The sequence below is a fragment of the Cariama cristata genome, unplaced genomic scaffold (assembly GCF_000690535.1).
Source record: "Cariama cristata isolate BGI_N322 unplaced genomic scaffold, ASM69053v1 scaffold34056, whole genome shotgun sequence".
In the NCBI taxonomy this organism is placed as follows: Eukaryota; Metazoa; Chordata; class Aves; order Cariamiformes; family Cariamidae; genus Cariama; species Cariama cristata.
This window is the reverse complement of record NW_009622159.1, coordinates 43,558-68,686: the sequence shown is the minus strand read 5'-3', so window position 1 is coordinate 68,686 and position 25,129 is coordinate 43,558. Positions and strand designations below refer to the sequence as shown.

The 25,129-nt window shown below is 39.3% G+C and overlaps 1 protein-coding gene across 1 annotated transcript in view; it reads right to left on the bottom strand.

Moving 5' to 3' along the window:
• Positions 1–5,734: 5,734 nt before the first annotated feature.
• Positions 5,735–25,129, bottom strand: part of PRKAR2A (protein kinase, cAMP-dependent, regulatory, type II, alpha) — a gene marked incomplete at its 5' end in the record, with an annotated part of 38,598 nt that continues 19,203 nt past the window's right edge. The window contains 8 exons of the mRNA XM_009702244.1: positions 5,735–6,353; positions 6,904–7,042; positions 7,730–7,795; positions 10,850–10,924; positions 12,770–12,871; positions 16,077–16,230; positions 21,147–21,253; positions 24,610–24,693. Of these exons, the coding sequence (XP_009700546.1) occupies positions 6,220–6,353; positions 6,904–7,042; positions 7,730–7,795; positions 10,850–10,924; positions 12,770–12,871; positions 16,077–16,230; positions 21,147–21,253; positions 24,610–24,693 (861 nt within the window). The remainder of the gene's footprint in view (positions 6,354–6,903; positions 7,043–7,729; positions 7,796–10,849; positions 10,925–12,769; positions 12,872–16,076; positions 16,231–21,146; positions 21,254–24,609; positions 24,694–25,129) is intronic.

Genomic DNA, 25,129 nt, shown 5'->3' with positions numbered 1-25,129 from the left:
TCCCTGCGTGCCGAGGCCCAGAGCCCCTAAAGAGGCCGTGGGGGGAACCCGAGCTCAGCCTAGTCAGGCCGAGGAAAGCAACAGGAAGCCTTTGGCTTGGAAATTAATCTCTGGGAAGCTGTGGGAACAGATGGTGTTTCCGAGTGCTACGTGCTAGCTTTTAGCTTCAGAAAGACAAATATTGAACATTCCACCATAAACATGCTGTTGGAGAGGGACTAGCAGAGATGCTCTTTCACTCCCCCTTTAAGGAAATTATATTGGTCCTGATGCAGTTCCTGGTGGAGCGTGTTGTCTGGCACCTTAACGGGTTACAGGCACCGAGGGCACTGTGCTGTCCTAGCCTCTATTGTGCAGTACACACAACTGAAACAGATTTGAAAAGTACACAGAAGTAGGTTGGCGGCGCATCTTTGCCTGTCACCGGTCACCACCTGGTTAAGAAGGCAAAACCAACACAATTTTAGTACCTTGCCACTGATCTGAAGATTGGTATGAAATATATATATCCTTCGGAGAGAAAAAGCAGAAAGGATGGAAGTATCTTTGCTCAGCCAAAATGATGAAACATCAGCGTAAGAACTTGACAGAATCTTACTTCTTTTTTTAAAAAAAGGTCTATCCAGGAATTACTATTGACCTCAGCAGGGTAACACTGCAGTAGCCTAACACCCATCTGACATACTTGAGCCAGGGCCCAACTCCCAAGACACCATTTGCCTTTGTCATCAAGCATCAGTCTGTGCAAAGGAACTTCATAGTTCAAGATGTTTTCTGTATTTGGATTTGGGGTTTTCTCTGTCCCTCGGTCCCAGGTGCTTGGCAAGCTTTGGACCTGAGCCCTGCTTGCGCATTGGGCTGTGAAGGGCACATCTCCCTCGCTTTTACAGGCACTGATCTGTTTTCGTCTTCCTACTGCTGATGTAGCACAAAGCCTGGAGACAGCGTATTTGTATCAGCTAAAGCCCTCCGTGATTTTAAAGAGGTATTCATAAGAAAACAGTAACATATCTCAGAAGAGCCTCCCCAAGAGGTTATCTAATCCACCTCTGCCTCAGACAGATATTGTAAGCATTCAGCAGAGCCAGTTTGCAACTGTTCAGGAGGGGACGATTGAAAAAAATGTAGTGCTGTAGGATTTCACACTCCCCCAAGAAGTCTATGCTAGCTGTCTTCCAGACAGATCTTTTCAATGCCTAATCAACAGCCTCCCTCCTGTAGCTTACGCCCCGTATTAATAGGCCTATTCTAATCAATATGGTTGAATATTGATTGAATATCAATCCTTGTTTGAATATTCCCTCTTTCCCCCAGTCCTTCTTTCCAAAAAAAAAAAAAAAACCACAACCAAAAAAACCCCACAAAAACTACCAAACCCACAGTTTCTCCTTATCTTTCTGTAAAATGTTAACATTTTCTAGATATTTATCATGCTGTTGCCCTCTGGCCCCTTCAGGTGTCAATATCTTCCTTGAGTTGAAGTGCCCAAAGCTGAAGCGCTGTATTCTGGCAGAGGCTTCCTCATGTTTAGCACTGCAATCCATCTGAACTATTCTCCCAGACTAACTTCAAAACTGTATATAAAATACTAAATGTTTAGAAAAAAAAATTCAGCAAAAGCAAATATTGGGTATTTGAACAGGCAATTTCACATGTACCAAAGTAATTTACTTCTCAAATTGTTAGTTAGGGGGGGAAAAAGAAAAAACAAAAAATAAAAAAAATAAAAAGGCAGCTTGCCACATAAAATTCAGTAGCTATAAGTGCCAGCCAGCAAGAGACCTTCAGAAATATTGTGTTTCTCCTAGGAATTGAGAACCAGTTAGCACAGTGTTCTAACAATAAATCAGTTCTACGATAATTTGGCAGACATATCAGAGCAGCCAGTTTTATTGGGAGCAATAGTATCTACAGAAATTGGTATTATTTTTAAGATATTAGTAAAATTTTATCACCAAACAGCAAAACTTGGTGGTGGAGTAATGTATAAATCTCTTTTGGTTACTGCAATAGGGCGAGTGCTGTTCTCCATAAGGCTCTGATAACACAAGCAACAGTAACTCAGGCACTCCGACTAAATCTCATTTGCTGCTGTCAAGTCCGCTCCTGACATAAGCACTGGGGGGGCTATGTCAGCTGCAGTAAGTCAATAAAGAGCACACACGGGATTGTACAGGAAGGCTGGACACAACATGTCAGTTTTTTATTAACCAAAAGTGAAGCTGAACCCCAGAGTGGTTTAACTTGTTAAAACCGTATGTTTATATGGCAGATATTTTTCTTTCATGTTCAATGCTATAGTGCAAGAACCAAACTTCGCAGCTGTTCATCCTTTGAGAATCAAGTACTAAATGTAAAATGAATTAAAATAAGGGTCCCTCAAATGAATCAATTAAAAAAAACATTTAACTCAAAAGAACAGACCAATTTTAAGAACTGTCTTATTAAATTCTCCCAAGTGAAAGACCTGTAAAAGCACTTGGAGCCTTGAGGTAGCAACTTTATGCAATATTTAATCCCCCTCCTGCCCCACAGAGCAGAGGAAAATTAGTAGCGCATTATTAGCTCCAGCCAGCTAAGCGGAGTTGAGTGTTCTCCTACGAGGTTAGTGACTTTCTCTTGCATCTTGAAATAGCAGTGTAGTGTTGCAGACCGTCAGGAGGAAATCCACAAGGAAGGCCTCTTGAAATAAAAAAATATGGTTTGAAAAGTGAAAATAATCAGCAATAACCATAACAACAAAAATTATCTGGAGTGAAAAAAAACACAAAGTGTTTGTATTTTGGCAAGACTAGTTTACAAATACATGTCAAGAACAAGAGTCTGCTTTCAGCCAACGGAAAAGAAAGAATGGAAGTGACATTCAAAGGGGTTTTGGTTTTTGCCCTCTGTGCAAAATTGCACTTTGTTTTTAAAGTTTTGTTTTAAAGTTTCAAGTTTTGCACTTTTGTTTCTAAAAACAGAGCACTTTTGCCCTTTTTTGTTCTTTTACATTGTGAAACCTTTGCTGTGACATTGAACAGAGATACCACATACCAGGATATTTGACCACTGAAAGCTCCTTCACTGACGTCACAACAATCATAAGGAGGGAATCACAAACGAGACTTTCCTTCCTCTAAGTCTCAAAGACACTATCCTCTTTGCCCACTTTGCTGCTGAGTTCTTTTATTAAAAACTAGATCTCTCTCTACTGCCAATTGCAGAGACTCCATAGCAGATTTACTGAACACTGAGCAGTAACAAGAAGAAACCTGGGCTCGTTCTCCACAACAATTGCGATGAACAGTCATAGTGAAAACGAATGAGCCAAGATACAGTGATGCAGGCAGACCTTTACAAACAGGCGCCTCACTTCACTCCCTGGTCTTGGTATCGCCACTCGCTTTCCAACTTTGCTCATTGCTGGTGCTCTAACCAGGTACCTGGCAATGTTGAGTATCTTACTACAAGCTCCTCACTATCTTCATGCTCCAAAATTGTACAGGTTAAACTGGTTGGTTAAACCAGACCAAACTAATCAGGCACATTGCAAATTACAGCTTTTAAATGGATAAGTCTTCTTCCAAGGTCATTCTCTTTCAGTTCAAGATCAGGTTGCCCCTCTATGCCACAGAATGATGTCACACAGATTCTGGATGCAGGATGGCATTGCCCAGTACGCCTTTGCTCAGGGAGTCTAGAGAAAGACAAAATTTCAAAACCTTGTTCTTGCTTGCATGGGATCCCAATATTTTGATTATACATTCTCATCCTTTCCTTTCTAGAAGACATCAAATCCTCCCTTCCAGGCAGAATTACTTTAAGAATCTGACATCAACCTTGCCTGGTTTTTTGGTTAAGCTTCAGAACAATCACCAATGTTCGCATATGCTGAGGTACACAATCCTTGTCCTGCAAAGAACTAAAGGCTGTAAGAACCAGAATCCATCTGTAAGGCAGCCCAACCTGCCAGGCTCCTCTGGATAAAGGAGAGAATATTCTGCCTGGGAGCAATAAAGGTCAGCTGATGATTATTCACAGCAAGTTTCCCTTTAGTTCACATGACACATTTAGGCAGCACAGAAACTCATACTGGTCTGGAGACCAGTTTATGTTTGGTTCGCAGGACAGTCACGAGCTGGCTTCAGAAAGACTCGTCTTGGAGCCCAAAGTATCTTAAAGTTTTATCTGTTATCAAGGCAAGGACCTGATCAGTGGGGTTTTTTCTTCCCCCCCCCCCCTGTTTTTTGTTTGTTGTTTTGTTTTTATTTGTTGGGGGGGGGTGTTTTTTGTTTGTTTGTTAATTCTGTAATCAAAAGAATGATTTTGTCTTTGGTGTTAAACCTTGGAAGCATGAATGAGAAGTACCTTCTGCTTCTTTGGCTGTAATTTACAACAAAAAAACCAGCCCAGTAAAGCAAGGGAAATCCACTGTTCTAAAATACATACAGTTAGAACAGCCACCAGGCATCACAACCAGGACTTTAATAATATGGAAACACCTAGTTCAGTGGTGTCCATTACAAATCATTTGCATTATATAAAAATATGACTCAAATTACAGTAACTGGACAACAGCCATTCAAACTCATCAAGTTTCCATATTACTCATATTGCAGGAACTGGGAGGAGCTCATCCATTTAGGGAACAAAATTGTCCAGAAATCAACTTAAGAGCTGCGGCCCAGCATCTCATGCCTTAGAGAAATGTCCACTGTGATAACCAGAAGCAGGAATTCTACATTAGCATCCTTCTATTCTTGCTCACGTGGCCAGGAATAAAAAAAGCAGGTTCTGTTACACTAGCATCCACAATTAAAATTTTATAACCCCATAAAACAATAAGTTTTGCATGAGCTGCAGAATAATGCAAATTCAAAGGGTCACTAGATTTATTACCTACAAATTCAATGTCTTAATATAAATATTCTGTTTGTACAACATAAAAATGTCCTCCTTATGGTCTGATTCTTATTTAGATAATACTCTGATAAAATCTCAGCAGTATGCCAATTAATGTCATTAAAGCTATAGAAATAGAATCTACCTAATAAATGCTGCAAATTTAACAGGTATTTTAGATAAACATCATTAGCTTAGTTACCACCTAAACCAAAAAGACTCCTCAAACACACCAACTGCATAGTTAGCAAAGACATTTGCTTTACAAAGTCAAATGTTGCCAACTTTTGAAAAGTTTAGCAAATCAATGTGGTATTTGGAAGCATCCAAGTGTCTAATGAAGTTAGAATACTGTGAAATGTTAGGACCGGGGGGGAGCTCCTGTAAACAAGTACAGAAGTAGTCTTCATTTAAATTACAAAACATTCACCTCCTTAAAAAGCTTTAAAACTGACCCAAGTCAACAACAGCACCTTGGGAAATCTAGCAGTATAGAGGATCTCTGTAAGGAAGAGAAGGTCATACATTGTGATCTCACCACAATAAAATGTACTCAGTGTCAGGAACAAGGAGCAACTTTGGGGAGATGACAATTATGACACCTTCAGGCCATTTGATCTGAACCACTGCACTTTTTTTTGGGCAGCATAGAGTAAGACAATTTTCTTTGCTGCTCAGAAAACACTTAAAATACAGTAATGCTTCATTTTCTGGATTTTGTTGCTAAGCAGACTCTCCCATGTCCCCAGCTCGGTTTACTTGGTTTAAAGAGCTATAGTACCTGCTGCTTTCAGCAGGTAGAAGAAAGCTTCAGTGCCACCTTATTAATTGGGTCCATTGATATTTTAACTTCAAACCCAGATGCTACAATTAAAAGCAAATTTGACATTGTGTAAGGAAAGCATCAGATGAAGGTAGTAAGCCCATAAAAGGCTCATATTCCACAGGTTGCCTCTGCAGAACAGGCAAACTCCCACTACAGAATCTGATCTGAAAATTTATCCCAACAGTAACACCAGAAGGAAGGAGGCTTCTATATCTTGCACACTTTGGGTTTCAGGCACTTGAACTGTTGGACAGATGCCATTCTGAACCAAGTAAGTGAACATAGGGTTAGGATCATCTTTAATCTAGGTCTAATAATGAAGTATCAGCAGCAAAGTGGAGGCAGGGAGTGAGCAATCCATCTGTGCTGAGACTTGTTTATGGTTTCTAAAATGCCCAAGAAGACAGCAGCAGTAACTGTTCCATAGTGTCCGTTTTCCTTGTGAGTTGTGTTGCTGATAGGAGGCTTTTCTGTGTCTTGAACTAAGAAGGCATTGAGGTACCCTGTGCCTAATTCCCTGGATCCAACAGGTCCATGCTAGAGCCAAACATTGCCACAAGCTGCTCCTCATAATGTGTTATATTCCTCTTCATAATGTCCATGCAGGGTCCAAGCAACCTCTCAAATGCTTGCACATCCATAACTGCAAAGGAACAGAAGTGAAAACAAGATCGTTCTGTCAAAAAGGACACCACATGCCAAACTATTTTTTGAACTCAGAACACAGACCCCCAGTCCAATCCATTCAAGTTCGAGACTTCAATAGAAGCCACAGAAACAGAAATTGTATTTCCAATTTCCCTCTGTACTGTTATTTGGAGAAACAAGATTAATGAAATACACACCTGACCTTGAGGATAAATACAGAAGCCAAACACACACCACACTGGCATTAAAAGATAATCTGAAAGCTGTGTGTGACAAACAAGCTGTAGACAAGAAGCTGATGCTACTTACCCCTTCAAAGAGTACAGGCCACACAAGCAGAAAAATCAGAATCTGCCGGAAGGAAGCAGCGGTGCTTCTCAAACTTCAGCGTGGAGATCCGCTCCAGCCCATGCTCCTAGCTTCTCGCATTTGACCGCCAGTTACCAAAAGGCTGCTAGGTTTTGAATAGCTGCTCACTCAGGCATGGTCCACAAAACAAGCAAAGACCAGAAAAGGGTAACTAGAAACAGAGAACATCTGCTTACCTAAACATTTGACCTCCCCAACAGCATAGGCAGAGGCTGCTCTGGGTTTGTTGGTAACGAGCGCAAGCTCTCCAAAATACTGCCCTCTGTGACACCGGGCAATCTCCACTTCCTGGTTAGCTTCTTTACTTGTCATAGTCTGTTAAACAGTACATTTTAATTATTTGCATACAGTTCTGTCTTTGTACAAGGCTGCAATTAATCCCAGATATCTTACAGATGTGCAACAGCTCACTGGTTTAGGGCTTTTAAACTAACAATTCCCAAGTCACACTTGTAGTGGTGGAATGCCTTAACAGCATGTTCAATTAGAACTTTGATAAGAAAAGTGTATGCCAGCCCACAAGTTTTGAGATTGGCAGATATTTACTGTTACCGCTTTGGGAACTGCTATTACATTAGCCTAACACAGGTTTTATCATGCACAACATGTTGTTCCCTAAGGCTCCTTCAGACTGTACAGAGATCCGTTCAAATGCCAACGTCTAGTATGTCACCAGAGATAACAAACCCCAGGTTTTGTAAGTTGCTGTTTTCTATAATCCTAGAAGAAAAGTTTCACGTCCACCCTTAAGGCCAGGCAAAGCGTATCAGGTTAGTTCGCAGAGGAGCGGATACAAGCAGAAGACTTTCCAACTTTAGTAAAGTGACTTCTGGCCACTTCAGAACAGGTATGAGGATTTACAACCTACATCACATGAGTGACGATGATAAACAGAATAAAATAATATCTTAAAATAAGTCAGGGTATGCTTTTTCACACTGCTTGTATTAAGCAATCAAATCGGGGATTGACCTAAAGCCTAATCACCCAATTTGAACTCACCTTGCTTTTAATCAAGATTTTTACTTCACCAGATTCTACAATGTAAAAACAATCTGCTTTATCGCCCTGTAAAGAGGAAAAGGTAAAACAGATTACTTTTTAGTTCACTGTAAAAGTATGTATAAATGGTATTAAAGCATTCACTCTGAACTAGGCCTTGTGCAGAAATCTGCTAGAATTGACAAACGCTCAAATTCTTAACATTAAAAGGTGACTGGTTAGGTAATATACCAGAGGAACCCAGAGGGGAAGGACCTATTGGTACACATCATTCAGTGAGAGGGCAGGTGGAAAGGAAAAAGCAAAGGAGATTGACTATATAACAAAATCACTTAAGTGCAAATCTTCTTATTCTGATGGAAGCATCCAATAGTTAGTGAAACTAAGCAGGGCCTAGAATTTCCAGAAGCAACTTTTAATAAAACACCAATTTAGTGTTTCTATAAGAAGGATCCATTTCCATTAAATCAAGTATGAGCTCGGTCAATCCAGGGTAAAATAGTGGGAGATCAGCAGAACCCAGAATAGCTGTATTTGAGGAGCATGAATGTAGAAAGTAAGAGGAGGATAGTTTACAGAAAACCAAGTCCACAATGCAAGTCATCCACATGAGGAATGATGCAACAGCTGTGTAAAGGTAGTGAGAATGGTAAGGAATAAAGCACTCAATAGCATCATTAAAGGAAATAAGTCACATAGGGCAAGTGGGAGAAAATAAAAATGTATAGCCATTTTATATCAAGTTCAAGAAAGATACCACAAGGTGTTATTGAGTAAGTGAGTGTGAAATTGCAAATTTTGGTTTAGTCAAATTCAGCTGTTTCTATGAAAAAGTCACTGTGAGGGTGACCAAGCACTGGCACAGGTTGCCCAGAGAGGTTCTGAAGTCTCCATCCTTTGGGATACTCAAAAGCCATCTGGACATGGTCCTACGCAATTGGGTCTAGGTGGCCCTGCTTGAGCAGGGGGGTTGGACAAGATGACCCCCAGAGGTCCCTTCCAACCTCCACCATTCTGTGATTTTGTGAGTTTCTAGAACCTTTTTCACATCTATCTAATCCACATCAGGCTGCAGGCCGTCAACAGATCGTAGTTTACATCTGGTCTGGAGAGCTTTGCCAGAACTTAGTAATTTGAAAGTTTTAGCTGTGACAGAGAGGACTTTCCCTCTCTATACCAACCCCTGTGGGCTCGGTATAGGACTGGAAGTCAGAGTGGAGAGCTGGCATGTGCCTCCTGCTACGAATCAGAAACAAAAGGACTAAAGGCTTCAGGGAGACAGGCTGGATAAAAAAACTGATGAGGGAATGGGAGCAGCTCAGCAAAAACAACTGTGAAACAATATGAGGAGAGAGAGAAATGTGACATTAAGTCAAGCAGGCAAGGAGACTGTGAATGCGATGGGAAGGATGGAGAGAGATGATTACAACTTGAGTATGAAACGTGGGCTGGGAGAAGATGATGCAAGATTTAAACACGGAGTTACAGAAGAAATTAGGCCCTTAGCTAAGCTTCCTAGGGACAGTCATAAACCATCCAGCACAAAGCTTTTCATTCACTGTTGCCATTTACTACAACATGAACTAATACAGTCAGCACAATTCTGAAAGAGTAAGTACTGAAAAAGTACTTATTTTTTTAAAAGGATGAAAACCAACTGAGTGGGAGCCATCCTCATAACACCAGCAGGCACTAACAATTTTCAAGTGCTTTAAAGCATACTGCCCTTAAGTGTAGGGTCAAATTCCAGAAAGGAAATTAAAATGTAAAATTATCCATGAGAGAAAAGGGGTTCATGGCATTAATGCAATTGCTGTAATGTAAGATCTATCACATCTTTTCCAAGCATAAAATTTCATCATCTTTAGCAGTGTATTACCATCACACAGACCTATCCAGACTATTAATCCTCCTTTTAAGGGTAATTACATACTTGTCCTTAATTCAGTTACTACAAAAGATTAAAACCAACTGTGTAACTGGATCACTGATTGCATGGGTTTCCAGTTTTGAGACTGATTTATAAGCTTTGGTTTTGCTGAGAGTTCAGTTTTCTCAGGGTCTTAAGCAACAAGATTTTCAACTTACAAAATTGAGGGTATTTTTGGAGAGAAGTAATTTGGCAGTATTTGGTTATCAGCAAACTAAGGTTTCCTGCATTCAGAGTTATCTGACATTCAAGGTAATTAAGATTAATTATTCCAGACATTATCAAGGAGTCATATTCTGTTTATAAAATAAGATGACAGCTGTGATCAAAAGCCTGCAATTTCAGGTAAGCCCAGGACTTTCTTGCATTAACTTTTACTTGAACCAGAGGACTTTTGCAACAAAGAAAGCAATCCCAAGCTAAGCTTGATGCAAAATTCCAGTGATTCATCACTAACAGTGTTCCAAAAAGTTATCTGTGTCATAGCCAAAAAAAATCCCAGAGTTTTAGCTTGAGTTTGTCCAGCTTCATGTTCCACCACTCTGGCCTTGATCTGTTACAGCAGACAAAACATATGCCAACAACCAAGGGCTGTCAATTGAAGCTAGACTACTCCACCACTGAAATACTCTCCTTAAGAGCATCAGGAAAAACAGTGATTTTAATTAACCCTGATAGTTTCTTAGAATAGTTGACTGAGTTGGGTCCAAGTAGTGAAATATTCCCAATGACTTCATGTACTTTCATCCAAATCATACTCCTGTTGGATTGTTTAGTTTTGTTGTTTAGTCAGACCTGGGAATTAGAGATGCCTTTACCACATGCTTGTGACTCCTTGTTTAATATGGTCACAGGTGCCTATGAAAAGTCTAGCTGGAGGCTTTCGTGCCAAATTGCATAGACAGACATTTAATTTCAGCTTCTTAAGGCATACTTCTCTTGAAACCTTGCAAAGACCATTTATAAAAAACAGATGAGAGAAGAAAAACCCAGAACCTAAATTAATAGAACAAATTTGTAGCAAAAGACATACTGGCCATTCCTCAAACATTCAAGGAGTAGTTAAACAAACTGGAAGTATTAGAAGACTAAGTACCAAGTTGGTCCAAGTAATAGGATTCTATAACTCAATTCTAAGCAAGAAAAAAAGCAGCAGACAAAGGAGAATGATAAACTTAGACTTCAAGTACCTGAGAAATTATACGTTCCCCATCTTGATACACTTTCTCCCCTATAACATCCACTATCTTCATTCGCTCTGATGCCTGGAACAAAGAGGAAAATTAAACATAATCATCTATTATAGTACATCTCTGGTGAACTTTGTAGCCCTGAAATGAAGAGGCATTCAACTAGACACACAAACATGCAGTATCCAGGTACTGAAAAATACAGCCCCTGCAATGGCATTGTCATACTGCACCACATTTTTCAAGACTACCATAATCAACAGGGAAAGAAAATTGTCTGGTGTCCCATCCGTGTGCTTTTCTTACCCCCAAAAGTTAATAAATAACTGATTTGGCTGGTTTAGAGCAAAGGTGGGCGGCGGGGATAATTTCCTCTAAGATGCAGTTGAAATTTGACAAAAACACTCAGAAAAAATTCATAAACTTCCTAAGAACAAGCTTCAATGAGCAACACCAGCAACACATTTTCAAAATATTTCAAACACCATATACTTGAATATGCAGAGAGTTTGTGCCCCAGAACTCATTCCTGGAGTGAAGAGAGGAAGGGGATATGAAAAGGATACCAGCTCTAAACCGTAAGCAGGCACTGCAACAGGATGCCCAGCAGCAAGGGCAAGAGGTACTAATCTGACATACAATGGAGCATGCCTGAGTCTTCATAAACAAGAAAGGAGAAAGAACCGTTAAATTTATCTCCAGTGTTTCCCACTGCCCATCCAGAATACCACAAAACAATTTTATTGCTTCAGAGCAGTGTAAAAAAAACATATTAAGAAAGGAAGAAAATCCTACAGTTAAAATTAATATCTCAACAGATGATTCAGTTGTAATCCATTCATTCCACAAACGCACTTTAATCTAGCCTATGTTTGAGAAACTTAATTCTGATCCATGCATGATTCAACTGCAGTGCATCGTGCAAAAATCCATCCAGTGCTAATGAGTTATTTTTCTACATCTTTAAATATTTATGAGTCATTTTTTTGCTCAAAAAAAAGCCACACTGAGAGAACTAGTTTAAGCCAGGCACTGAGGGAGAAGTTGTTTTGCAATTTACCCCTTCCACAGCTACCAACATATGTCCGAAATAATATATATTAGAGGCTGCTATTCACATCTAATGATACTTTGCAATTTTGTAATCTTCTCTCAAAGGGATTAAAAGCTCTTCTCAAATACTAAAGATTAATGCTGAAAAATATTCTTATGATGAGAGCAAAGAAAATGTCAGTTACGGTGCAAGGCAAAGACAGACACATACTAATTTCAAAGCAGTTTGGTATGGCTCCAAAAGCCTTCTGAAGATACAGGCTGAATCACTAGCTTAGAAGTGACAGTTTACACATTGTTCCTAACGTCATGCACTGCACATTTCAACATGACATCTATCATTTTGTTCCCAGGTCGCAGTGCTTCCCTTTAGCCTATTCTTAGTTTACCTCCTGAATATCAGTTAAGGTTAAAGCAAGACCTACTACAGTCTACATCTTTGTCTCAAATTTAAAATCATTCATGGCTGATGAAGGCCAAATATCCCAGTGACTGTATTAGAACTTCAATATCACACCTCAAAGGAAACCACAGCCCTGAGTTCCGATTTTCACTTTAATACCTGTTCTTTGACATATTTATAGATCCTTTTTGTTTTGGGTTTTTTTTTTTTTTTGAGTTTTTAAAAATCTTTACACAGACTGAGATAAAAATCAGCAAATTGCTTACTGTGAATAAAACATATGAAAAAAACAGTGTACAACTTCAACAATGCAAATTAAGTTGTACAGTAAACGTGATACCAAAGCAGCTCTTAAAATTTTGTTCTAAGCAAAAATGACACAGATTTCTGATACAGCAGAAACGCTGACTGCGGAGCTAATGCTAATGCAAGAATTTGATGCAGATGTCTCTGAGAGGCCTTACCTCCAAGGATTTAAGAAGGGGCACAGACTCGATAAATAATTCATATGTCTTCCTCTTCTTTGCATTGTTTTTCAATATAATTCTTCTGAATGTCACTCTATCCTGCAAGAAACAGCACAGAGAAGTACATTACTCCTCTTTACTAAAATGCTCCCTGTTTAAAGAACTGACAAATACGAAGTAATATTGGCAACAAACACTAGGCTTGAGAAGCCAGCCGTTAAAATGATACCGTATCCATCACAATGGTGATCGTAACAGCTCTTGTGAGAGTACTTGTTGCAAAAACAAATTGAAAAACAGGGAGCTGTAAGACCTGGTCCTTCTCAGATAAGCATTTAAGAATTCAATTTTTAGTCTATCTTGTACTGTTTTTCAGGGTTGAGGCTTTGGATTTCATTTGGCTGTTTGTTAATATATCTTTCATGCTTCTGCATACAATGAAGAAGTTACGCTCTTCTTGTTGAAGCCATTGGAAATTGGAACTTCCAACAGTTATTTGTTAAGGCAACAGCAGGACCAAGTCTGAATTGGATTCTTCTCTACTTGAGTCACAGATTTCAAAAGTAAGTTGGAGACTTATACGGATCTCAAATAAATAGATTAGGAACAGGATATCAAATAGCAAGAGGCTTGATTCACTCCTCCACCTAGGATCCGAGAGCCAGCTTTTTGCAACCACTGCTTCCTAATTGCCAGCTGTCTACGTGTATCATAAGCATCTTCTCGATGGACAAACCGTTTGGTTTAGTTTTGAAGCCCAAACATTGGGCAAGATTCCCACCTGCCCCTGCCACCCCTCCTGTGCTGATCTGTTCCCCAGGCAGCAGCTAGCGATGTGCAGGCTCCGTGGCCACTGGGCGGCACTAGGTGCCCGAGCGAAGGCAAGCTCGCCCAGTCAACCACAGCTCCTGGCTCACTACCTGCAACGGCAGACATATTTGAGAGTTTATTGTCAGAGATCTTAACAAAATGCTTTTTATTTCCACATAGAAAAGGCAGAGCTCAACTACAGCAAATACCGATGAGAAAGGCCGTGAGAGAGCTGAAACTAAACAGCACATCCAGGCTAAGGGGAAGGGCACTTGCCCACCAGGTATTTTTGGTGTGTTTGCGTTACGATAATGCCCATGGTCCTTGTTAGGATCAGCACTAAATTATGAAGAGAGTGACAGCTGCAGAGTTTATCTTACACAATATGAGGCCATAAATGTAACAAATAAAAAAAAAGTCAGAGGAAAGTAGCAGAAATTTGGTTAGGAAAATGGTACAACAAAAAACCCGAAACCACCACCTTTTAAGTTTACATATACCACAATTAGCAGAAACATCCAAAGTCCTGAGAGCCATTCCTCTGGATCCCATTTTCTGAAAACATCAACTGATACCTTAGCAGAGACATTTTGCGGTGAAGAGGTATTTTCAAGTAAGAGAACAGTTTTATGGGATGCAGGTTGCAAATACTTGTAACTTGAAACAATGCTACAGGTGACGCTAGTGGAATATAAAAGTTGAAGAAGGGGAAAGATGAAGGCAAGAAAGGTATTACTGTTACTGAAAGGAAAACAAGAAATTATAAAGCATGAGGGACTGTTTTGTTTTTCTTTTTTTAAAGAAATTCTTCAGTGGCAGAGGTCTCTTCAAATGAACATGTTTGGAGAAGCAGAAAGGTACAGAAATGGTCAGGAGAATTGCGAAAGCATAAAAAATTCACAATTCATTTGCTGGAGAGTATCAGTGAGGGAGAAACAGCAGTATTTGAACAAAAAAGGCAGAGCAGTGAAGGAAGTGTGTGTGATCGTGAAGTTTTCCCCAGACACATTCAGTAGCAAAGGCTGACGATATTTCTGTGCTCCAGAAGAGACCCACATTTGATAACTGCTTTATGCCTGAGCCTTCCAGACTTTCGTTGGCCTGAGTCTGAAATGCAGCAGGAGTAATCCACACTTCCTAAACAGCAGATAACCCATGAGCTTTAGCAATGACTTCTGCAGACTAATAAAAATATAATGTTTAAATTACATCAGGCACAAAATAGTACAATAAAACATGCCAATGACAGAATAACTGGAAGAAGTATCCAAAATTTTAGTCAGGAAAATACAGCCTTAGTTAAAATATCCACAGGACATATAACTAGCAAAAGGTCTCCCTTCAACTACACCTTGCTAATTAAGTGAATGTAATCACAGAAAAAACAAACCCAAAATTAACCCAATTTGTGTAGTTCTTTTCAAAGGCAAACTGGAACAAAGAATCATCTTCCCATTTTCTTCCTTTTATGAATGAGCTCAGTTTGTAGGTAGCTGCTTTGTTCTGTCTTGTTCAAGAAATTAGATTCTGACATTACTCCCTTGATTTACCAAAATCTTTTCTTTCAGCTCACAAAGAAAAGGGAAGTCAGAAGACAGATCTCTCAGGAAGCGCTGAGATTGCATAAGCACACCGTGCGTAGCAGCTTATCAGTCCTATAATCAAGGTCACAACACATAGCCAACCCCCAGCGATAGTTGCCGAGGAGCCCAGCACACACAGAAAGCACACAACACTTCTGGCTTCAAAGGCTTCGCTGATCGCACAATCCGCTTATTATGTGAGCCCTCACAGATGAGTAAGAGAGCACTGTGAAAATAACCCTATCCAAATAGTAGAGAGAAAAGAACTAAAAAAGGAAACTAATGTCTACAGTTTCACATTCAACACTGCTGGGCTAGAGACAAAGCAACACCATCATTTAGCTTGGTATCTCATAGGTCATGCTGACCTGAGAACCTCTTCCAGGGTAACACAAAGAGACCAGAAATATCGTGACAGTTTATTTTGAAGGAAAACAAAGCTTTGGGCAGTATTCCTAGCTCTTCAGATTACTGACATCCTCAAGAAGATATTTAACACCTTCCCATTCCCTTTAAAGCAGACAAAATGGTAGGAAGGTGAGTTGAAAATAAAGAACATAATTTACATATTTTTTCCCCCTCCCATTAAATACATGCATTAATGCCTCCCCTGTCTTCTGCAGGATGAAAACAAAAGCAGTTGTTGTTTTTTTTTTTTCCCCTAACAAAAGCCACAATTACAGCAAATGCAAAATAATAAAGAGACAGATAAAACTAGTGATATAGGTTTTACAAATTGTTCTAAAAAGGTGGCCAAAAAGATTTGCACCATGGACCTCTTATGCCAGGAGGTGGGAGAACAGATCAGGACAAAATAGCTATTAGCACAAGGAGCCATACCAAAGAAGCACTGGACATGGTGAGTTAGTGTTTAAAATATTATGCACATGAGAACAACTTCCTTTCCTTACCAGTCCCCAAAGGGCTCCTTCTGTTGTGGCAACAATGGTGGCAGCTCTAGGAGTGTTGTACATCAACGCCAGTTCCCCAAAACTGCCGTGATTATCATAGCGGCCCACACAGCGTGACTGGTTGTCTTTTGCTACAACAATATCATACAATCCCCTGAAAAACAACAGAATAGGTGCTTTTTATTAGACAACATGCCAGTACAAATCATAACGCCAGCTTTTTGCTTATTGCTGGGTGAGATGGAACATGCTTTATTGAGCTTTCCAATTGACTGATACTAAGCTGCTTCTATCTACGCTATTTTCAAAATAATTCTCTCTTAATAAAGCATTTCACTCCTGATAGATCTGGGCAGGATCTACCTGGTTTCCTCTGCATACTACTTTGACATTGCTATTGTAAGTATTCTGGCCAGGGTGACAGGTAGTTTATTGTTTTTAACAGTATTTGTCTTTTCACAGCATGGATGTTATCCAGTGAGGCTTCTAAAGAGTGACTCGGATCCATCTATACCCATTTTCTCAGTGACAGTGCTTCTACAGTACCTTTGGGATACACTCAATCCAACTGCTCACCTGCTCCTATGGTTGTGCCTCAACTCCAGCTTAAGGGTATGTCTGTATCATACATGGGTGGATGGCTATGGAGGTGTGGCTACTGAAGAACACAGGTTACAGCATGCAGTGTTCAAACTTGAAGAGCATCTGTTCAACTCTCACAAAGCTCTGTGTGCTGAGGTGACACTGTAGGATGCACAAGCTTAGGAAACATGGGTAAGTAATTTCCAGCAGTTCTGCAGAACAGGTCCCCCTCTAGTCACACTGGTTTCAAATTAAAGCAGCCAAGCTAAAAGGTTTTTAATTCCTTTGTTTGTTTGTTTTGGTTATAGCTCACTTCTAGAAAGAGGAAAGCTCTCTAAAACTGCTACCATCTAGCCAGGAGCTCTGAACAGATCAAGAGCAAAGTGTTCAAGTACCAGAAGCCTCCTTGCACTTTATTCATAGGGAGCTTTAACGTGTTTAAATTGGAAAGGCTTCCTCACCCCGTTCTCCAAGAGGCACACTTCCTATGTTATAACGAAGTTAAAGGAACAGTATCCCAGAATTTGCTAAGAATCAAAAGACTACTCTGATGAAGGTACAAGTCCAGCGAGTCAAAGCTCAAGACAAAAATCTGGATCAAACTCCACCACTGCAACTGCATATGAAGAAACAGGCTGTGCACAGAAAGGTAGCCCTTTAAAAGTCAAACAAGTGTCTAACACCCTCAGGACTGTCTTATGCTTGAAGCTTTAAAAAAAAAAAAAATTTAAAACATAGCTCGACTAGGCTTGATTCATTCTTGGCTATGGCATTCAGAGATCATCCAGGGACTACCCACTGGCCTAAGAGACTTTACAAAATATATCAAGCCTTGGAGAAAAGCAGGTAGTGAACACCTTCCTGGCTTTAAGCAGCTGAACACACATATAATTTTCCCCAGGAGTTTAGATCTTTGTCAGAAGGAATGGTATTATCTCCCAGAACATCATTAGGCACGTAAGAAAAAAAACCAGAAGCACCAGAAATGGCAGCAGGTGAAACTTCTGATGGTAACAAAGTATGGGAACAGACTCATTGGTGAGACCTGCCTAGTATTAACAGCAGAGTCTTTCAGGATTGCTGATGGATAGCCCTGGGTTTGTTAGTTATCTTTGAACACTGCTGCATCTAAAAAAAAAAAAAAAAAAAAGTACTACAGGACAGCTTTATGCCAGCTTCGTTTACAGAAGATTCCACAAAGTGGACATTACATGCAAACAAACAATTAAAATACATGAAAGTGAGGAAGCTTTGCACAATGACTTGAGGGTCTACTGTATTAAAGCCTTTCAGACCCAGAGAAGAGCTTGGCTACCCAATAGTGGATAGGCCAGATTCAGACACGTCAGAAGATCCAAGAAATTTAATCTCTCTTTGTCACCCAGAAAGCAAAAGGAAGAAGCTATGCACATGAAGACTGCATAATATCCTTACCAGACACTTTTTACACTCTACTGCTTACACCTAGAAGACAGAGAAAGAAACCAACAGCATGCTAACAGTAAACTAAATAAGGATTAGTGTTGATGGAAAGTTTCACCAATTCTTGTAATGTCCAATATCTATTTAATGATTCTCTGAGAGGCACCAGAGGCAATAATTTTCATAGGGTTTTTTTGATCTAGAAGAGCCATGTCTCAGCACCTTAAGCAAATGCAACAACTTCTTCCCATCCCTCAGCCTGAAAGTCACTTACTAGTGCCATGTATTTCTAAACAACTATAGCCACGTAACCTTCAGCTAAGCATTCAGTTGTCTGTGGCCCAAGGACTAAATTGGTGAGGCACCACTGGGTGACCTTGGCTCAGCTTTATTGAGAAAACTGTTGCTGAGCTGTGAGCAGTCCATAAGCTAAAGCCCTGCAAGATAAGAACAAAAACACAGACCAAAGTGTAGTTATTGAAACGGTAAACATTAGGAGCTCAAGGACTCAAAAAAAAAAACCTGACATGAAAAAATATGAAAAAATATAAAACGCCAAGGAAAAAATGAAAGGCAGAAAAGCAGAAGAGAGCAACTCAGCAAGAGTGTGGATCAGTCTGTTCAAAAGGCAACATATGCCAATGCTACCTCTCCCAACTGATGACTGCTTAATCAGCAAAGACTCATCAGGTGCCTCCTCAGCAGTGATGAGCATACTAATGTTTAGCCATGCAACACATTCGTCCTAGCTCTCCCTTCCATGCAGTCAGCACTAAAGAGCTGCTGTATCCTCAGGTTGCATCTGTCCTGCCTGCTGTCCCTCTGCGTATGGTAAAAGACACTGAGACAAAAAGGATCTGGTGAGGAAGTATTACAACCAGAAGACTTCGGGGGCAAAAAAAAAAGAGGCCTGTGCCAGAAAGCTAAAGAGTTACACCTGCAACACAAAGTCACTGTTCATTCAGGAAGAAACGAATCCTCAGAGATATTTAGGCATTAATGACTTAGAGTAACAAGACATGCCTACTGATGCCTTGAAAGAGCCAGAGTCCTCTGAATTTGCACTTGCAGGCAAGTGGAAATATTGTAGTTTTTCACAAGCACCAGTATCCTGCTAGTCTTTTACATGAAAAAATGAGGGGGTGGGAGGTGGAGGAGGACTGGAAAAGGACTGGGAGAGAGGGGGATAGAAAATTCATAACCATAGAATTCTTTCTAATAACTGAATATCTGACATAAGGTTGCAGCCAAGTTGGTGTTTACAGCTCTATTGCTAGACAACATCAAGTTTAACTTCCCTCACTGTACAGCCTTTCTGCCACATACTTTCGGGAATAGATTTATGTTACTGGTGTGTTATACCTTGAGAGTAAAACAAAACAAAAACTTAAAAAACTGAAATCTTCCAACCCAACTATCTCTTGATAGAAAAAAAAACATTGTGGAATAGCATTACATCTGTAGAAGAGAGACCATAAAAACATTTACCTGAATATCAAAGATAAGGTTCCATTTCACCTCTTTATTTTAGGTTAAAACTCATAGCAGGAATAGCTTTTTAGTAACCAACAGGTTAAGAGCTTTACACAGAAACAAAATAGGCTGATGGTATCTAACATTTTTGAGAGGCTCCCAAACTGATCTTAATTTTCCTCAAGACTAGGAACTGCTGCTGTGCATACATCTCATCTTTGCAGAGCTGGTGGCTCTGGCTCCCATGAGTTCTGACCTGCAGTACCTTACTCTTACATGGGACCACCTGATCTTCCCAGCAAACATAGCAAGAGAAGGAACTTGTCTGATCTAGCCAGTCATGGGATTGGTCTGAGGTAGAGCGGTTGAGGGAGATAACTGAGTGTAGAAACAGAGCACTGGTTTAGGCTAATGGGATGGTATGGCAGAAGACAGGGGAACGTGCATATGGTCAGAATACATTTGAGGAAGCCTTATGTTCTGTAATTCCACTAATCAGAAAGAGGAATGTCCTTAAATTGAACAACAATTGTTTAAAATGAACAATTTCTAACCTAGAAATTCTTTTGCAGATTCCTTAAACACAGCATAAATGACAATTCAAAAGCCAACACATTGTCTTGAAGAACTGCTTTGAAAGCATTTTATACAATATTAATGCTACCATTATTTAAGTGATATGATAGCAGTGTATCAAAAAGTAGTTTAAGATCATGTTCCAAAAGACATCTATATTTCAGTCAGTAATATTCTGTTTAATATTACAGTTTTGCATGAGGAAATAAATCTGTGTCCTTAATTCTTCTTCAAATACAGTGATTAGAAGTAACATTAGCCAGAATTTCTTCCAAAAGGGTAAAAGATACTGAAAACACGCATGCACACACATATCTATTCTATGCTTGTTGCACATATATATGATCCACAAAATCATCATGTGAATTTGCCTGATGCAAGAGATTGCAAAATGGCACCTTAAACTCTGTTAATACGAATCCCATGACCATCAGGAGCAAAGTAACCAAAAGTCACTCTCAAGTCAGTGATCAAAATTAACTGGACAACATCCAGGTTGTTCCATGGCAGCCACTACCATGGATTTTTATTTCCTATATTCTCCTTCCCCAAAATAATCTCCTATCCCTTCCCTTACCATATGGGGTTTTTTGCTGCTTTTCCCCCTCCTTTCTTCAGAAGAAACACATCCTGGCCTAGAGACAGCATGTAATATGGCTGATTTTAAGCTACGCATATGCTGATGGCCACAAAAGCCAAACTGAACAAATCATAGGCAAGCCCATGCTGCAGCCCTTCCCTCGGAGAAAGTGGTATTTGAGTTTTTAATGCAGTCATACAGAATGTGTTAAAACCCAGCAGGTTTGAAATGTCCACCTCTGTCAAATTTGACTGCTCCTGGGCAAATGATCCGAAAGTCAGTGGGGGCCTAAAGGAGAAAATGGAAAGACCAAAGGAAGAGGCAATGACTGTAAAAATTACATTTCCTTCAGAAACTGTCCTACAGTAAGCATTCCGTGCCATCTCTAAGAAACTGAAAAGAAATATACTCTACATTTCAAAGGCACAGCTGCTTACCGCTCAATGACATAGAAGTTGTCTCCATCATCACCTTGGTCAATCACATGTTCCTGAGGTTTCACCTTCCTCTCAAACATGGCATCAAGAACCTGAGACAGCTGCTCCTATAAAACAAACCTTAGTGGGAAAAAAAAAAAAACAAAACAAAACACCAAACCACTAAACACCCAACTCAGAAAATACACCTTAGCATTATTGCTGTACAAGGGCAAGTTCATTTGACTTGATCTGGATAGTGAAGCGCAACATGCATTGCATTATTTTTACTGTATGGAAATACAAGTAATACTGATATGAAATGTTGATTTCCACTAGCACCTCACTTGTTTCCAGATTATAAGTTCAATAATGCAGACAAACATAGATAGTTCTATTACAGGGGAGCTATTACCTCAAATTTACATGCAAATGGCTTAATTTATGTATACCATTTCAGTACACATGTACAGCAAGCTCTCACTTAGTATAATCTGACACAGCTTCACTGCAATGGATACATATTGATGATGTCAACAGCACATATAGTTCGTTATATGTACATATGTCTAGAAACTGCACCACAATTTACTAGTAACTTATTTGGACTGTCATCATCTAACAGTCCCAGTCATGATCAGGACTGTACTGAACAAGTCTCTATACAGAGTTATTTCCCTAAATAGTCTGTGTCTTAAAGAACTTGCAATTCCAGCACAAGAGGAGATCAGACAGGTACAGATGAGGAGCACATACAGAAAATGGGATAATGCTGGTCTGCACAGAAGACTGAAGCTAGGTTTCTCTGATGAGATGCTATTTCGAAGTCCATTAACAATAAACATTTGCATTTTCAATGACCAGATGTTCAAATTTGAAGATGTAGATCATAGCTGAGTTTCTAAAAATATACTGCATGAACATGCAAACTAGCCTTTATGCTGCTAGATACACTTGAAATATTTACTGCACTCCTTAATTTGGGAATAATCATTGCAGCATCTGTAGGTACCACTATATTGAAAATATTGCCTATCTTTTCACTAGAATCCTATTCTGTTTTTAAAAAACTCTCCTGATATTTAAACTAAATAAACAATCATGGCATGAAAGCCATTTATTTTAACCACGTATTTCACAGCATACATTTAAGTAACAGTTGTCAGAAAGCAAGCAATGCAGATTTTAAAAAGCCTTTTAAAAATACTGTAACTCAATAATGCTTTATTTGGAACATAAACAGGCAAAGTTTCATCATTTTAAGTAAATAAAGCACTGAGGTCTTCTATCAATCAATAAAAGGACAAGCTTAGTCACATTTCTGAACTGTAAAAAACCGTCTTGATTTAAATATGGGTACTGAGCATGCTGGTAAGAACAACAGTCATTGCTCTCACCCAGTACAAAACTCAGTTCTAACCAGGATTCGACAAACTCATCAATAAGACACTGTGGAGCCTATGCGTGATACATCATACAGAGCTTTTAACAGGAGAGAAGTTATTTGCTCCCCCCAGCACTTTATATTGAAACATAAATCAGTTTTATCATTGGGGACACTCAAAATCTCAGGGCTGACCTCTGTGACAATTTGAATTGATTTTAGTCCAAAGTTCAACGTGAACCTCTCTAGAAGTGAAGCACTGGACCCAGGCTCCCTTGTGTTTGATACGAAGTATTAGAGTAACTATTCATGCAAGTGAATACATTTAAAAGGGCTGCTGAGCCACTGAGCCTAAATTCAGCAGAGTTCACCTCAATGCAACCAGTGGAAAAGGGATGAATTTGGCCAGAACATTTGAGTCACACAATCATATTTACTCCTAAAGGGGGTTTATGCACTTTTATTGTTGTTGGGTTTGTTCACTTGTATTTAACAGTTTTACATGACACTCTTTAGAGGTTAAGAAGCAAAAGAACGTATTTTGAGCCTTAATTTGAAAGCGTTCCTCACAGTTATTAAAGGACAATATACACTGAGCAAGAGCAGCAGCCATACATTCTGCCTTTCAGCGGGTATTCTACAAACCAGTCGCGTTATACAGAGGGAGTTAAAAAGAAATTATTGGGAGGAGGGGTGAAAGGATGCAAGTTCCATACTCCCTTTATACCCACTACTAGGAAAGCTCTCCCCCTCTCTGCTAAGTGCCCTTTATCATACTATAATCAAATGTCATCTTTTTCAGTCATGTGCTATCTTAAAGCCTGAGTCTTTAACAGTTGCAGTTAAGATCTTTTCCATTAATTCTCAGCTGTTTAGAAAGCTTTTCCCAAGAAGCAGTATTTTTCCAAGCCTACTTTCTCAGCTCAAATTTGTTTTTCAAAGTCATTTTTTAATATAAACTGGTTATCACTTTTTGCTTCTGGGTGATTTTGCTGGAAGCTCAAAGATTGGCCTACTCAATTCAAATGGTGATCACATTTTGTACATACCCTTTAAGCTGCTGAATGTTCTTAAATGTGTTTCATTTTTACTGTACATGATCAGGTTCCTTGCAAAAGGAACCTTTAAAATGTCTTAAGCAAATAGGCTTTATGACAACAGGAATCCCAGAACAGTCTTAGAAAGGCCAGTCTTGGAAAGGACAGCTTTCAAGGAAACTTTCTGACAGAACGGTAATTCCTCAAACCTGCTGCAATCAAAAGCTTTCAACAATTATTTTGAGAATGCAGTTCAATGACTCTCGGGGTTTGTACAGCAACCAAGAACTGGTAGAACTTGCTGGTTTTCAAAGAAAGTTGAGCGGCATTTGTGAAACCATAAGCTATCACGTCCATCCTTTCATATCTGAGGCAAAGCTCAATGATTCAAATCAGGAAGCAAGGAGCATCGCTGGTGTTACAGCTTTCATTCTTACCCAACCTGTAGTACAGATGTCAGTTCTGTTTTCATGGAAACACCAGACCAGAGAGTAGATGCATGGATTAGAGGATCTTGAAAGGTCTGTTCCTGAACTACCCTATGATCCTCATTAAAATTTCATATCGAAAAACATTACTTCACATTCATTTACAGAAAATTTACTGACATATTGGCATTTAAGGGGCAGAAATCCAAAATCATGCAAATGGGGATAGTGTTCAATATCACATTTGCGTAAGTAATTTCCTTTTTAAATTGCCTGTAAAATTATGAACTGTTTCCTAAGGAAAAGGAAGTCAGGTGCAATGGTACCCAACAGCAAATACTGAAAGATAAGCAAAAGAATTTAAAAAAACAAACCCAAACTTTTCTCCAACAGAAAAAAAGAAAATTGAATTTGAAGGGAGAGGTATCTGACAATCATGGTAACCGACAATTTGACATGTTTGTTTATATTGTTCATTGACTGTTGATCTCCAAACACACCCCAATCCAGCCTGCATATAATTAATAATTCATGAACTATCACAATGCAAACAAATGTCTGGACTGTTAGATAATACTGATATCTGTACCTACAAACCATCAACTCCAGTTAAAATTTCCTTAAAATGTTATTACCTGATCTAGGTTTTTGAAAAGTAGGATATCTTTACATGCTTCCTGCAGTCTGCATCGCTGTTCATCAGTTTTTGGATGAACTACCTTTAAAACAAAGTAAAACAAAACTGTCGTGACAACAAAGAAATAGGATTACAGACTGAACCTTCACTTCAGAGTGAAAAAGAGAACATAATTTAAGAGTGTCAAAATATACAGTTCTTTTTTGTTGTTTACATGAACAGTATTTATATAAAAACATAAAATGCAAGAAAGAGGCATAAGAAATATATTATGCTGACAATTAACACATGCAAAACAACAGTCAAGAACGGTAAGAAAGAAGAGGATGGCTTTTCCTTTCCCTTCCCTGCTAACCCAGCCACGGATACAGCCAAGGCTTGAGCATTTGGAACAGAGGAAAAGTCAACAGTTTTCTTTCTAAACTCCAGCTATATTATTCCCATTATTCTTATTGTTGGCATATAGGTAGTTTATAAGATTTATGATACATATGATCTCAACTCATCTAATAACAGAA